This window comes from Triticum aestivum, chromosome 6B (assembly GCF_018294505.1).
Source record: "Triticum aestivum cultivar Chinese Spring chromosome 6B, IWGSC CS RefSeq v2.1, whole genome shotgun sequence".
Classification (NCBI taxonomy): domain Eukaryota; kingdom Viridiplantae; phylum Streptophyta; class Magnoliopsida; order Poales; family Poaceae; genus Triticum; species Triticum aestivum.
The window spans coordinates 98,999,846-99,016,350 of NC_057810.1; the positions used below are offsets into that span (position 1 = coordinate 98,999,846).

Below are 16,505 nucleotides of genomic sequence, written 5' to 3' on the forward strand. Positions count from 1 at the left end.
TGCTTGCATAAGACGAATTGAATAACCATGCTTTAGCTCATAAAGGAGAGATTCCTACTGCTGTTTCCCTTTTATGTCTTTTAGAGGCCATCTGTTTATGTTCTGAGTTCCAAGAAACAGCACGCAATTGCAGACACTTGAATAAGAAGATCCATCAGGCACTTTACCCAGATTCCAGTTTTGATACAAGTCGTTGTACTGCAAAAGACAGACTATTACCAATATATGCATAGACATTTGTTGTCAGAACTCAGAAGAGCTCATGGAAGAATGTCAAAAAAATGCATTGCATTGTCTGCTTGTCACGGTTCAATGACGGTGTCAGATCATTTTATGTTCATTCTTGCAGGCCATGCCAAAAAATGGGCACAATTGGTCTCACCTTAATTTCCACCCGACTATCTTGTGCCTGAGCAAGATTACACTTCAGATATTGCGGTCCAGCAAAATAATATGGCTTGGTTTTCTCATAGATCTTGTGGTAGCCCATAAAAAGGGTCAGATTCCCCTCCTTCACTCCAATCATAATGACCAGAGCATATTTTGTCATTTTGAATTTGTGTAGGTCATTTCAAGAATTCTGCTCAACCCAGGTAGATCCGACATTCTTTTCGAAACCCCTGTCCTTCATCACCTCCCGCAGCTTGTTAATCTCCTCCCACAAGCCAGCATTCGCATACAAATTTGACAGCTCGACATAAATCCCAACATTCCTAGGCTCCAGTTCAATTGCCTTCCGAGCTGCCAGTCTCCCGAGCTCAACATTGCGGCAATCACAGCAAGCACTGAGAAGAGCGCCCCATGTAGACACGCCGATATTACCTCCACATTCCTTCCTGCTAGCGATCTCCCATGCCCTGGCTACTTCTCCTGCCCGGCATAGCATGTTGACCACACAACTGTAGTGCTCTGGTGCAGGCACCAGCCCGTAATCTGCGCGCATAGACTCGAAATACTTGAGCCCCTTGGCAACATCCCCAGCATGCTGGCATGCTGAGAGCACGGCCAGAATAGCCAGATCGTCAGGCCAGACCCCGGAAGCCACCATCTGGTCATAAGTCTGGATAACCTCCTTGCACTTCCCATGCCGCCCATAAGCATTCAGCATCGCCGTCCATAGCACAACATCGTCTCCACCAGCGTTGCCCCACAGCGCCAGCCTGAACACCCGCTCCGCGTGTCCAATGAGCCCGCATTTGGCGTACATGTCCACGAGCGCGCTGATCAGGAACACGTCGGACCCCACACCTCTGACCCTCCTGATCGCATGCCCGTGCGCCTCTCCACCCAGATCACCATTCGCCGTCTCTCCGCAGGCCCTCACCACGGCCGTCATCGTGTACCCGTCGGCCGGCAGCCCATACTCCGGAAACCTCCTCGCGAACTCCAGAGCCGGAGCCCACTTCCCCGCGCTCACGTAGGCCGCGAGAACGGCGTTCCCGAAGACGCCATTCCTGACGGGGCTTTCGTCGAACAGCCTGCGGGCGTCCAGGAACCGGCCGGACCCGCCGTAGGACGCGGCGAGCGCGCAGGACACGAAGACGCTGCCGAGCCACCCGGACCTCGCGGCGAGCGCGTGGAGGGGCCCCGCCTCGGCGGCGGAGGCGTGGCGGAGCGCGGAGCAGAGCGCGTAGGAGTCGAGCGGGCCGGCGGCGGCGGGGCAGCGGTGCGCGAGCGCGAGGGCCGGGAGGGCGAGGGAGCGGAGGCGGGGGTGCGAGGAGGTGGAGGCGGCGGCGAGCAGGGAGTTGAAGGAGAGGCGGGGAGGGAGGCGGGAAGGGGAGGATCTGAGGAGCGCGGCGTGGAGCACGGCGGCGGGGTTCGGCGCCGCCGGAAGCACCGGAAGGGAGGGAGGCGGCGGCATTCAAAGAAGCGTTTTTTTGTTTTGTTTTCTTTGAGGGGTTTCAAAAGAAGCGTTATTTTGCTTGATTTGTTTTCTTAATCCCATTTCCCCTCCGTATTGCATTGCAACCACTGTTACATCATTTAGTAGCAAGAGAGAAATGAGCTCGCTAGGAGGCTCATCAAGAGCAACGATATTAGCCTTCCCAGGACAGTGGCGCAAAAAAAAAGTGTAGAAAAATTCACACCTTGATAGCAATCGTCGTGAACTGAGTGTAACTAGATGGTTAGTTTTTTAGAGGAAACCAGTCAACTTAGATTTACCGGTGCTCGTATTTTTCTGGATTTATTTTAGACTTTTCAGCGATGCTCATTTAGTGAGAGGGGATGTTCCCGTCAAGCTCAGAGGTGGTCATAGAGGTTTGGTGTGTGCGCGCGTTCATATGGGGCGTGTTTGGTTGCTGTTGTGAACAGTTCCTGCATTGCATACACTTCTCAACCTAGGCTGGTTGAGCAAAAACAGGCACTAATGCGCCATCTGCAAGTTGTTTGGTTGCCTGCATCTAGTGTCCCTGCATTAGGTAATACGCAAGTGCACTTTGTTTGGTTGCCTGCATTGGCCCTAGTGGCACAAGAACACGGCGTTTGGTTGCATACGACATACATGTTGTGCTTACCTTATACCCTAGTTGGTGAGCTTACCCACAATGATCACATCTAGCACACCAACGCCACAACACAGCAATGACGATGAACTGAGCAAAGATGATGAAGTTCTTCAGCTTCAGCCCAAACTGATGATCCACCTTAGCACCTTCCACTTTGACACCTCCGACCTTGCCACTGTCAACATTGCTGCTGTTGGAAATATGCCCTAGAGGCAATAATAAAAGTATTATTATTATATTTCCTTGTTCATGATAATTGTCTTTTATTCATGCTATAACTGTATTATCCGGAAATCGTAATACACGTGTGAATACATAGACCACAATATGTCCCTAGTGAGCCTCTAGTTGACTAGCTCGTTGTGATCAACAGATAGTCATGGTTTCCTGGCTATGGACATTGGATGTCGTTGATAACGGGATCACATCATTAGGAGAATGATGTGATGGACAAGACCCAATCCTAAGACTAGCACAAAAGATCGTGTAGTTCATTTGCTAGAGCTTTGCCAATGTCAAGTATCTTTTCCTTAGACCATGAGATTGTGCAACTCCCGGATACCGTAGGAATGCTTTGGGTGTACCAAACGTCACAACGTAACTGGGTGGCTATAAAGGTGCATTACAGGTATCTCCGAAAGTGTCTGTTGGGTTGGCACGAATCGAGACTGGGATTTGTCACTCCGTGTAAACGGAGAGGTATCTCTGGGCCCACTCGGTAGGACATCATCATATGCGCAATGTGACCAAGGAGTTGATCACGGGATGATGTGTTACGGAACGAGTAAAGTGACTTGCCGGTAACGAGATTGAACAAGGTATCGGTATACCGACGATCGAATCTCGGGCAAGTAAAATACCGCTAGACAAAGGGAATTGAATACAGGATTGATTAAGTCCTTGACATCGTGTTTCATCCGATGAAATCATCGTGGAACATGTGGGAGCCAACATGGGTATCCAGATCCCGCTGTTGGTTATTGACCGGAGAACGTCTCGGTCATGTCTGCATGTCTCCCGAACCCGTAGGGTCTACACACTTAAGGTTCGATGACGCTAGGGTTATAAAGGAAGCTTGTATGTGGTTACCGAATGTTGTTCGGAGTCCCGGATGAGATCCCGGACGTCACGAGGAGTTCCGGAATGGTCCGGAGGTAAAGATTTATATATGGGAAGTCCTGTTTTGGACACCGGAAGAGTTTCGGGGTTTATCGGTATTGTACCGGGACCACCGGGAGGGTCCCGGGGGTCCACCAAGTGGGGCCACCAACCCCGGAGGGCTGCATGGGCCATGTGTGGGAGGGAACCAGCCCCAAATGGGCTGGTGCGCCCCCCACAAGGGGCCCAAGGCGCAGGGGAGAGTGGGAGGGGGCAAACCCTAGGGCAGATGGGCCTTAAGGCCCATGCTCCCTGCGCCTCCCTCTCCTTCCCCTCTGGCCGCCGCACCAGATGCCATCTGGAGGCTGGCCGCACCCCTTGGGGTGAGAAACCCTAAAGGGGGCGCAGCCCCCCTCTCCCCCTATAAATAGTGAGGCATAGGTCTGCCCATGGGACACACAGAATACACGTGATTCGATCTCTGCCTTTGGTTGCAGCCCTCTCCTCTCTCCCAAGTACTCCTCCTCTCCCGTGGCGCTTAGCGAAGCCCTGCAGGATAGCCACGCTCCTCCATCACCACCACGCCGTTGTGCTGCTGTTGGATGGAGTCTTCCTCAACCTCTCCCTCTCTCCTTGCTGGATCAAGGCGTGGGAGACATCGTCGAGCTGTACGTGTGTTGAACGCGGAGGTGCCGTCCGTTCGGCACTAGGATCATCGGTGATCTGAATCACGACGAGTACGACTCCATCAACCCTGTTCACTTGAACGCTTCCGCTTAGAGATCTACAAGGGTATGTAGATGCACTCCCCTTTCTACTCGTTGCTGGTCTCTCCATAGATAGATCTTGGTGTTACGTAGGAAAATTTTGAATTTCTGCTACGTTCCCCAACAGTGGCATCATGAGCTAGGTCTATTGCGTAGATTCTTTGCACGAGTAGAACACAAAGTAGTTGTGGGCGTTGATGTTGTTCAATATGCTTACCGTTACTAGTCCAATCTTGTTTCGACGGTATTGTGGGATGAAGCGGCCCAGACCGACCTTACACGTACTCTTACGTGAGACAGGTTCCACCGATTGACATGCACTTGGTGCATAAGGTGGCTAGCGGGTGCCAGTCTCTCCCACTTTAGTCGGAACGGATTCGATGAAAAGGGTCCTTATGAAGGGTAAATAGCAATTGGCATATCACGTTGTGGTCTTGCGTAGGTAAGAAACGTTCTTGCTAGAAACCCATAGCAGCCACGTAAAACATGCAAAAACAATTAGAGGACGTCTAACTTGTTTTTGCAGGGTATGCTATGTGATGTGATATGGCCAAAAGGATGTGATGAATGATATATGTGATGTATGAGATTGATCATGTTCTTGTAATAGGATTCACGACTTGCATGTCGATGAGCATGACAACCGGCAGGAGCCATAGGAGTTGTCTTTATTTATTGTATGACCTGCGTGTCATTGAAGAACGCCATGTAAACTACTTTACTTTATTGCTAAACGCGTTAGTCATAGAAGTAGAAGTAGTCGTTGGCGTGACAACTTCATGAGGACACGATGATGGAGATCATGATGATGGAGATCATGGTGTCGTGCCGGTGACGATGATGATCATGGAGCCCCGAAGATGAAGATCAAAAGGAGCAAAATGATATTGGCCATATCATGTCACTATTTGATTGCATGTGATGTTTATCATGTTTATGCATCTTGTTTACTTAGGACGACGGTAGTAAATAAGATGATCCCTTACACAATTTCAAGAAGTGTTCTCCCCTAACTGTGCACCGTTGCTACAGTTCGTCGCTTCTAAGCACCACGTGATGATCGGGTGTGATGGATTCTTACGTTCACATACAACGGGTGTAAGACAGTTTTACACAGCGAAAACACTTAGGGTTAACTTGACGAGCCTAGCATGTGCAGACATGGCCTCGGAACACGGAGACCGAAAGGTCGAGCATGAGTCGTATAGTAGATACGATCAACATGAAGATGTTCACCGATGATGACTAGTCCGTCTCACGTGATGATCGGACACGGCCTAGTTGACTCGGATCATGTAATCACTTAGATGACTAGAGGGATGTCTATCTGAGTGGGAGTTCATAAGATGAGCTTAATTAGCCGGAACATAGTCAAAAGACCTTTTACAAATTATGTCGTAGCTCGCGCTATAGTTCTACTGTTTAGATATGTTCCTAGAGAAATAATAGTTGAAAGTTGATAGTAGCGATTATGCGATCAGTAGAAAGCTTATGTCCTTAATGCACCGCTCAGCGTGCTGAACCCCAAACGTCGTTTGTGGATGTTGTGAACATCGGACATACACGTCTTGATAACTACGTGATAGTTCAGTTAAACGGTTTAGAATTGAGGCACCAAAGATGTTTTCAAAACATCGCGGAACATATGAGATGTTTCGAGGGCTGAAATTGGGATTTCAGGCTTGTGCCCACGTCAAGAGGTATAAGACCTCCGACGATTTTCTTAGCCTGCAAACTAAGGGAGAAAAGCTCAATCGTTGAGCTTGTGCTCAGATTGTCTGAGTGCAACAATCACTTGAATCGAGTGGGAGTTGATCTTCCAGATGAGATAGTGATGGTTCTCCAAAGACATAGCCACCAAGCTGCTAGAGCTTTGTGATGAACTATAATATATCAGGGATAGATATGGTGATCCTTGAGGTACTCACGATGTTTGACACCGCGAAAGTAGAAATCAAGAAGGAGCATCAATTGTTGATGGTTGGTGAAACCACTAGTTTCAAGAAGGGCAAGGGCAAGAAGGGATACTTCATGAAACGGCAAATCAGCTACTGCTCTAGTGAAGAAACCCAAGGTTGAACCCAAACCCGAGACTAAGTGCTTCTGTGATAAGGGGAATAGTCACTAGAACAGAATTACCCTAGATACTTGGTAGATGAGAAGGCTGGCAAGGTCGATAGAAGTATATTGGATATACGTTATGTTAATGTGTACTTTACTAGTACTCCTAGTAGCACCAGGGTATTAGATACCGGTTCGGTTGCTAAGTGTTAGTAACTCGAAATAAAAGCTACGGAATGAACGGAGACTAGCTAAAGTGAGCTGACGATATGTGTTGGAAGTGTTTCCAAGTTTGATGTGATCTAACATCGCACGCTCCCTCTACCATCAAGATTAGTATTAAACCTGAATAAGTGCTCTTGCACCTATAGGAATGGTTCATTGAATCTTGATCTTAGTGATACACATTTTCATGCCAAAAGATATAAGATAGTAATGATAGTACCACTTGCTTGTGGCACTGCCATGTAAGTCATATTGGTATAAAACGCATGAAGAAGCTCCATGTTGATGGATCTTTGGACTCACTCGTTTTTGAAAGGTTTGAGACATGCGAACCATGTCTATTGGTGTATATGCATGAAGAAACTCCATGCAAATGGATCGTTCGGACTCACTTGATTTTGAATCACTTGAGATATGCAAATCATACCACATGGGCAAGATGACTGAAAAGCCTCATTTTCAGTAAGATGGAACAAGATAGCAACTTGTTGGAAGTAACACATTTTGATGTGTCCAATCCAATGAGTGCTGAGGCATGCAGTGAATATCGTTATGATATTACTTCACAGATGATTCGAGTAGATGTTGAAAATATTTACTTGATGAAACACAAGTCTAAATTATTGAATGGTTCAAGTAATTTCAGAGTGAAGTAGCAGATCATTGTGACAAGAGGATAAAATGTCTATGATATGATCATAGAGATGAATATCTGAGTTACGAGTTTTGGCACACAATTAAGACATTGTGGAAATTGTTTCGCAATTAATACCGCCTGGAACACCATAATGTGATGGTGTGTCCGAACATCATAGTTGCACCCTATTGGATATGGTGCGTACCATGATGTCTCTTATCGAATTACCACTATCGTTCATGGGTTAGGCATTAGAGACAACCACATTCACTTTAAATAGGGCACCACATAATTCCAATGAGATGACACCGTATGAACTATGGTTTAGAGAAACCTAAGTTGTCGTTTCTTAAAAGTTTGGGGCTGCGACGCTTATATGAAAAAGTTTCAGGTTGATAAGCTCGAACCCAAAGCGGATAAAATGCATCTTCATAGGAAACCCAAAACAGTTGGGTATACCTCCTAATTCAGATCCGAAAGCAATATGGATTGTTTCTAGAATCGGGTCCTTTCTCGAGGAAAGGTTTCTCTCGAAAGAGTTGAGTGGGAGGATGGTGGAGACTTGATATGGTTATTGAACCATCACTTCAACCAGTGTGTAGCAGGGCACAGGAAGTTGTTCCTGTGTCACCTACACCAATTGAAGTGGAAGCTTATGATATTGATCATGAGACTTTGGATCAAGTCACTCCCAAACCTCGTGGGATGACAAGGATGCGTACTACTTCAGAGTGGTACGTAATCCTGTCTTGGAAGTCATGTTGCTAGACAACAATGAACCTACGAGCTATGGAGAAGCGATGGTGGGCCCGGATTCCGACAAATGGTTAGGAGCCATAAAATCCGAGAACGGATCCATGGACTTTGGTGGACTTGCCCGATGATCGGCAAGCCATTAAGATAAATGGATCTTTAAGAAGAAGACGGACGTGGATGGTAATGTCACCGTCCATGAAGCTCGACTTGTGGCGAAAAGTTTTTCACAAGTTCAAGGAGTTGACTACGATGAGTTTTTCTCATCCGTAGCGATGCTTAAAGTCCATCGGATTCATGTTAGCATTAGCTGCATTTATGAAATCTGGCAGATGGATGACAAAACGAGTTTCCTTACCAGTCTTCGTATGGAAAGGTTGTATGTAATACAATCAGAAAGGTTTTGTCGATCCTAAGGATGCTAAAAAGTATGCAAAGCTCCAGCAATCCTTCTAAGGACTGGAGTAAGCATCTCGGAGTTGGAATGTATGCTTTGATGATGATCAAAGATTTTGGGTTTGTACAAAGTTTATGAGAAACTTGTATTTCCAAAGAAGTGAGTGGGAGCACTATAGAATTTCTGATGAGTATATGTTGATCAGAAATGATATAGAATTTCTAGAAAGCATATAGGGTTATTTGAAAGGTGTCTTTCAATAGAAAACCTGGATTAAGCTACTTGAACATTGAGCATCGAGATCTATAAGGATAGATCAAAATGCTTAATAATACTTTCAAATGAGCACATACCTTGACATGATCTTGAAGGTGTTCAAGATGGACCAGTCAAAGAAGGAGTTCTTGCCTGAGTTGTAAGGTACGAAGTTAAGACTTAAAGCTCGACCACGGGAGAATAGAGAGAAAGGATGAAGGTCGTCCCCTATGCTTAAGACGTAGGCTCTTCAGTATGCTATGCTGTGTACCGCACCTGAAGTGTGCCTTGCCATGAGTTAGTCAAGGGGTACAAGAGTGATCCAAGAATGGATCACAGACAGCGGTCAAAGTTATCCTTAGTAACTAGTGGACTAAGGAATTTTCTCGATTATGGAGGTGGTAAAAGAGTTCGTCGTAAAGGTTACGTCGATGCAAGCTTAACACCTATCCGGATAGCTCTAAGTAGAGATACCGGATACGTATTATGGGGCAACAATTTAGAATAGCTCCAAGTGGAACAGTTATTTGGAATAGCTCCAAATAGAGCGTGGTAGCTGCATCTAGGAGATGACATAGAGATTTGTAAAGCACACACGGATCTGAAAGGTTTAGACCCGTTGACTAAAACCTCTCTCACAAGCAACATGATCAAACATAAAACTCATTGAGTGTTAATCACATAGTGATGTGAACTAGACTTATGACTCTAGTAAACTCTTGGGTATTAGTCACATGGCGATGTGACCTGTGAGTGTTAATCACATGGCGATGTGAACTAGATTATTGACTCTAGTGCAAGTGGGAGACTGTTGGAAATATGCCCTAGAGGCAATAATAAAAGTATTATTATTATATTTCCTTGTTCATGATAATTGTCTTTTATTCATGCTATAACTGTATTATCCGGAAATCGTAATACACGTGTGAATACATAGACCACAATATGTCCCTAGTGAGCCTCTAGTTGACTAGCTCGTTGTGATCAACAGATAGTCATGGTTTCCTGGCTATGGACATTGGATGTCGTTGATAACGGGATCACATCATTAGGAGAATGATGTGATGGACAAGACCCAATCCTAAGACTAGCACAAAAGATCGTGTAGTTCATTTGCTAGAGCTTTGCCAATGTCAAGTATCTTTTCCTTAGACCATGAGATTGTGCAACTCCCGGATACCGTAGGAATGCTTTGGGTGTACCAAACGTCACAACGTAACTGGGTGGCTATAAAGGTGCATTACAGGTATCTCCGAAAGTGTCTGTTGGGTTGGCACGAATCGAGACTGGGATTTGTCACTCCGTGTAAACGGAGAGGTATCTCTGGGCCCACTCGGTAGGACATCATCATATGCGCAATGTGACCAAGGAGTTGATCACGGGATGATGTGTTACGGAACGAGTAAAGTGACTTGCCGGTAACGAGATTGAACAAGGTATCGGTATACCGACGATCGAATCTCGGGCAAGTAAAATACCGCTAGACAAAGGGAATTGAATACGGGATTGATTAAGTCCTTGACATCGTGTTTCATCCGATGAGATCATCGTGGAACATGTGGGAGCCAACATGGGTATCCAGATCCCGCTGTTGGTTATTGACCGGAGAACGTCTCGGTCATGTCTGCATGTCTCCCGAACCCGTAGGGTCTACACACTTAAGGTTCGATGACGCTAGGGTTATAAAGGAAGCTTGTATGTGGTTACCGAATGTTGTTCGGAGTCCCGGATGAGATCCCGGACGTCACGAGGAGTTCCGGAATGGTCCGGAGGTAAAGATTTATATATGTGAAGTCCTGTTTTGGACACCGGAAGAGTTTCGGGGTTTATCGGTATTGTACCGGGACCACCGGGAGGGTCCCGGGGGTCCACCAAGTGGGGCCACCAACCCCGGAGGGCTGCATGGGCCATGTGTGGGAGGGAACCAGCCCCAAATGGGCTGGTGCGCCCCCCACAAGGGGCCCAAGGCGCAGGGGAGAGTGGGAGGGGGCAAACCCTAGGGCAGATGGGCCTTAAGGCCCATGCTCCCTGCGCCTCCCTCTCCTTCCCCTCTGGCCGCCGCACCAGATGCCATCTGGAGGCTGGCCGCACCCCTTGGGGTGGGAAACCCTAAAGGGGGCGCAGCCCCCCTCTCCCCCTATAAATAGTGAGGCATAGGGCTGCCCATGGGACACACAGAATACACGTGATTCGATCTCTGCCTTTGGTTGCAGCCCTCTCCTCTCTCCCAAGTACTCCTCCTCTCCCGTGGCGCTTAGCGAAGCCCTGCAGGATAGCCACGCTCCTCCATCACCACCACGCCGTTGTGCTGCTGTTGGATGGAGTCTTCCTCAACCTCTCCCTCTCTCCTTGCTGGATCAAGGCGTGGGAGACATCGTCGAGCTGTACGTGTGTTGAACGCGGAGGTGCCGTCCGTTCGGCACTAGGATCATCGGTGATCTGAATCACGACGAGTACGACTCCATCAACCCTGTTCACTTGAACGCTTCCGCTTAGCGATCTACAAGGGTATGTAGATGCACTCCCCTTTCTACTCGTTGCTGGTCTCTCCATAGATAGATCTTGGTGTTACGTAGGAAAATTTTGAATTTCTGCTACGTTCCCCAACAGCTGCCTCCGTGCTTTCGCACCCAAACGGAGTAAGCTTGTTCTGCTGCCTGCCTAGTCTTGAACCCTCTATAGTTGCTGTTGCTATACGATGCCACTTATGCATTGGCTTCTTCCCATGAACTATAAACCCCTGGAGCCTCACCGATGAACACGCCATACCACTTGCCCTAGCAACGCACAAGAGCAAGAGTTGAAGCAGCAAATCAATGAAGCACACAAGTAGCAAGCAAAGTAGCACACAAACAACAATGGAGCAGAAAAGAAGTAAAGCATGCATGATCATACGGCATAGCAAGTTTAACCTAGCACTACCTTAGTGTTAACCTACCACCACATCCAAAAGAGGGGGTCGTCCTACCACCACAAGTTCACCATCATCGTGAGGGGTTAGTATATACCACCGCACCAAAATATACAGACCATCAAATTGTTTTTCAGCCCTAGCTACACAAAATGTACGTCGTCATCGTCATCGTCGTCGTCGTCGCCACCGCCATCACCGTCCATAGCACAACATCGTCTCCACCAGCGTTGCCCCGCAGCGCCAGCCTGAACACCCCCTCCGCGCGTCCAACGAGCCCGCATTTGGCGTACATGTCCACGAGCGCGCTGATCAGGAACACGTCGGTCCCCACACCTCTCACCCTCCTGATCGCATGCCCGCGCGCCTCTCCACCCAGATCAGCATTCACCGTCTCTCCACAGGCCCTCACCATAGCCGTCATCGTGTACCCATCAGCCGGCAACCCATACTCCGGAAACGTCCACGCGAACACCAGAGCCGGAGCCCACTTCCCCGCGGCCATGTAGGCCGCGAGAACGGCGTTCCTGAAGACGCCATTCCTGACGGGGCTTTCGTCGAACAGCCTGCGGGCGTCCAGGAACCGGCCGGACCCGACGTAGGACGCGGCGAGCGCGCAGGACACGAAGACGCTGCCGAACCACCCGGACCTCGCGGCGAGCGCGTGGAGGGACCCGCCTGGGGCGCGGAGGCGTGGCGGAGCGCGGAGCAGAGCGCGTAGGAGTCGAGCGGGCCGGCGGCGGCGGGGCAGCGGTGCGCGAGCGCGAGGGCCGGGAGGGCGAGGGAGCGGAGGCGGGGGTGCGAGGAGGTGGAGGCGGCGGCGAGCAGGGAGTTGAAGGAGAGGCGGGGAAGGAGGCGGGAAGGGGAGGATCTGAGGAGCGCGGCGTGGAGCACGACGACGGGGTTCGGCGCCGCCAGAAGGGAGGGAGGCGGCATCATTCAAAGAAGCGTTTTTTGTTTTGTTCGAGGGGTTTCAAAAGAAGCGTTATTTTGCTTGATGGTTTTTTTATACCATTTCCCCTCTTTATTGCATTGCAACCTGTTGAGTACTCCTATAATGTTTATTTAGGAAACATAGGATAATGTATGCTTATTTTACCTTGCCTTATACTCTAAGATGTGTGTATATATATATGAGACAAATTTTTCCTACTACTGGGTGTAGTTACTCCCACTTTTGTTTCGTACGTTCTAGGTAGTATCTATCGTATCGGAGAGTATGTACGCGTAGTATGTAGTATATAAGATGTTTTGATAGTATATATACTACTTTTTTGGTAGTATGTATCATATTTTATGCATACTCCATTTCACGTATAAATATATACGTATTTCACACAAACAATAAAACTATGAGCTCACTTGCAATTTTTTTCGTATAATTCACTTTGGAGTATCTTAGATATAGTATATGAGCATGCTAAAAATAATAAAGTAGTGTATATACTACCACATGGTAGTATATGAGAAGTTGATGTAACTACACCCGGTAGTAGGATGCATACAAGCAGTGGTAGCTACCACCACTAATTTTTAGGTAGTATATACCATGTTTTGAGTATACTCTTTTTTACGTATAAATATATACGTATTTCACAAATATAACAAAAACTATGGGTTCATATTAATTTTTTCATGTAACTTGCTTTGAAATATCTTAGATATAGTATACGAATATATTAAAAATGATAAAGTAGTATATATAGTACCAAATAATAGTATATGAGACATATGGGATAAATACCACCGGGTGATAGGATGAATTTTCTATATATATATATATATATATATATATATATATATATATATATATATATATATATAGAAACTCTATTTTGGACCCAGGGTGAAGAATTAGTAATTCCTCGCCCCGGTCGGACGAACCACGCCACGCCCCACCCGAGTTTACTCCTCCCCTTGCCGAAAGGCACGCCACGTACACACTTCCGTGCCTGTCCAACGTAATTTTTATTTTCAGTCAAAATAAAATTACACCGACGGTTCGTTCCTAATTACCCCCCATCTTCCTCGGAGAACCTTCTCTCTCCACATGGCTGGATGCGAGCGGCTGCTTCGATCAACATCGCGACGGTTTCGGCGAGTTGATTCGGCTGCGGGAGGATTCGGGGCGTGGTGGGTGGCCTTGGCGGCGTGCAACACTTGGTGGCCTGGTCAACGGTAGGCTACACGGCGGGCGGAGGGAGAGGAACGGCTCGCCCACCTGCAACCTCGTCTCCAGTAGGAATCGAGTAGGGCCATCGCTCCCCCACCTCACTCTCCACCAGCAGGCTGCTAGTACTTGATGATTGCCACTCGTACGTGAGTACCACACCAGCCACCTGCAACGAGATCCCCTATCTCCAGATCCAAGTTACCTGAATTTCATATGCCTCCCAAGGTTAGAGAGATTTTGATTTCGGTCCAATTTCCTCAACATGTGACCCTGTTTTTAAAATACATAGAGAATTGTGACCCATCTTTGTTACTGTAAGCAGTCTCGATTGTGAATATCCCCAATTGCGTCAATTTTTTCTTTCTTGCATCGAATTGTCTGAACCAGTCCAATTTTTGTTATGGTGGATTAATACTGGGTTAGATTCTATGATTCTGTGATGGACTTAAACTCAATGTGAATGATCTGATGTAGGTAGATTCAGTTGCAGGAGCTCAAGTTTCTGTTCTTGGTTGGATCAATCAAAATCTTGTTTATGTGATGGTATTATGAAAATAACAAGTGGAGGCTTCATATTGCAGGCAACAAGAAGAGCACGCATTAATTATATTCTTATAATGCTGGTCTTGTTTGCTTTCAAAGTAGGCTGCCCATGCGTTTTTACAACACATACTCATGACAAATGGTTCGGGGTTCATTCACCCATTCATCTTTTCCTACTAGCTTTTTCTCATCATTGTGTGTGAGGGAGCTAGTTCTCTTTGTCTTCATGTGCTTGACGCATGGGGTGATCTTGAGCCTGAGTCCAGCGATCTTTTTTTTAGTTGGTTGTGCTACAGATTTTTGTTTCAGGTTTGTGGTCTAGTACTGTTTTTCATCGCAGAAAGGCCTGCTAGTCGTCCATACATACTACGGGCTTGCTTTATTTGCAATTGCTCTTTTCTATGCAATTTTATCAATGCTGCCTTTTCTTCTTCAAGAATTATGAAATTGTTACTAAAATCCTACTTGTTTAATCAGATGCCTAGTTGTTTATTCTGATTTCAGTTGACTGTCTCATATATTATTTTTGAAGGTATCACCACGAGAAGGAGAAGCAAGGGGAAGCTACATTTCCAAGCAGATGCCAACTGTTGCAATTGGAGTCTATAACTTGTTCTCATGGTATGCACAGTCGTTTATGTACTTTCCTGGGTTTACATGCCCATATATTCTATGCTAGTTCATCATAGCCGTAACCATGGTTTGACTGTTCGTTTCTATTTACCAGCAGTCATGTATTAACCATTTTTTAATTTTTTCTCCATCCTAATTGATCTTGCACTTATTGACTAAATAGGTGAATGGATATTTTATCTTGTATGCTCTGTATACAAGTACTATGTACTTCAATAAATACAAATGAAAGTACAAAATTGACATGCAAAAAATTGGCTCACCTTCTGTGTGTTGCCAAGGAATAATTTCTTATCCATCATGTGATGAATTCTCAATTTTTCTTTTCTTATCATGCTCATTGTTGCTACCAAAAAGTACATAAAATTTGGCACATTTACTGAAACAAAAATTCTATCTGTCCAATATCTACTTTCTGGTAGAGCTTGCAGACTTAGCATGTATTTTGGCATATCTTTGGATCTCATTCTTTCTGTCTCGGCACTTGGTATTTCTTCCATGCGGGGTGTTTGTGTTAATGCCTGAGTGGGAATAAAGGAAGGTGCAGGCTCAAAATTTCATTCACTAGTTAGTTTTGAAAATAGTCCCTGACCGTAGTTGTTCCAGAATCCTGCTTTGTGGCATTTATTACTAATAAGCAATCAGATTTGCGGGTTCCTACTCTATATTGGAGCTTGAATATTTAACACCTCTTTTGGCACATTCTATAAACAAACAAAAAAACATGACTTATGTTTACCACATAACAATTAATCCCATAGGGAAGGTCCATGTCATCTTTTTTGCTTCAGATTATTATTGCCGTAAGGCATTGATCCTGTTCATCTTTAACCTATTTACATGTCTCTCAGAGCTATCTTTTAAAATATGATTAATTACCTGTAAGATGTGTATTCCTCAGGTGATTTACGATTTTAGTGATTATTTGTGTGCTTCTCCATTAAATGATAGCCCATCATTTACAAAGACAGTTTATGGGCTCCAGATTTATTTCTATTAATCTTGTGCTTTTAGGAATTGGTGGTGGCAGTCGTCTCAAAAAGACAGTGAGTGCAAGGCGCTGGTTTCCTATGATGTTCTGTTATGCAACACCGTTTTGCTTTTCATTCGTCGTCCAACAGATCAAAAGTAGTCTCGGAAGTAATGAAGGATGTGCTTGACGCCTGTAAATTATCTGATTGACGAATTCTGAATCATGTGGTCCTGTGGAGACATTTTTCCAAGTTCCCTTGATATACAATTAAACCTGGTAGGTATAATTGTATAAGTACACCTATAAGCGTCATCTGATATAGTGGATGCTCTCAGTCAATGACTATACTTATTGTTGCCTTTGTTGTATGCTCTTCCCTTTCTTTGCAACCAGTGGCATTGTTTTAGTTCTGGATCTTTCTTAAAAGAGCAAGTTGTATATGTCTCCTAGTAGAGAAAAGGCAAAGCCGTATACTACCTCTGTACCAAAATACTTGTCGTTAGGGAAAACAAGTACAAGTTCCCCAGCAACAAGTATTGTGGTACAGAGGGAGTATTACACTGAATTTATCA

General features: G+C 46.1%; 1 protein-coding gene and 1 long non-coding RNA gene across 2 annotated transcripts; one reads left to right on the forward strand and one right to left on the reverse strand.

Annotated features, from left to right (window-relative positions):
• Window positions 1-154: 154 nt before the first annotated feature.
• On the reverse strand, window positions 155-1,906 carry LOC123136009 (putative pentatricopeptide repeat-containing protein At1g56570). The gene is made up of 2 exons (XM_044555283.1): window positions 383-1,906; window positions 155-198 (listed from the first exon to the last, which is right to left on the reverse strand). The coding sequence occupies exon 1, from the start codon at window positions 1,859-1,861 to the stop codon at window positions 572-574; it is 1,290 nt and encodes a 429-aa protein (XP_044411218.1). The 5' UTR covers window positions 1,862-1,906; the 3' UTR covers window positions 155-198; window positions 383-571.
• Window positions 1,907-13,636: 11,730 nt separating this feature from the next.
• Window positions 13,637-16,274, forward strand: LOC123133653 (uncharacterized). The gene is made up of 3 exons (XR_006465339.1): window positions 13,637-14,009; window positions 14,860-14,948; window positions 15,975-16,274. It is a non-coding gene; the product is annotated as an uncharacterized lncRNA (long non-coding RNA).
• Window positions 16,275-16,505: the final 231 nt, after the last annotated feature.

Bases quoted from the DNA above. Each gene is read 5' to 3' on its own strand.
- LOC123136009 (XM_044555283.1), bottom strand. From the start codon at position 1,861: ATGCCGCCGCCTCCCTCCCTTCCGGTGCTTCCGGCGGCGCCGAACCCC.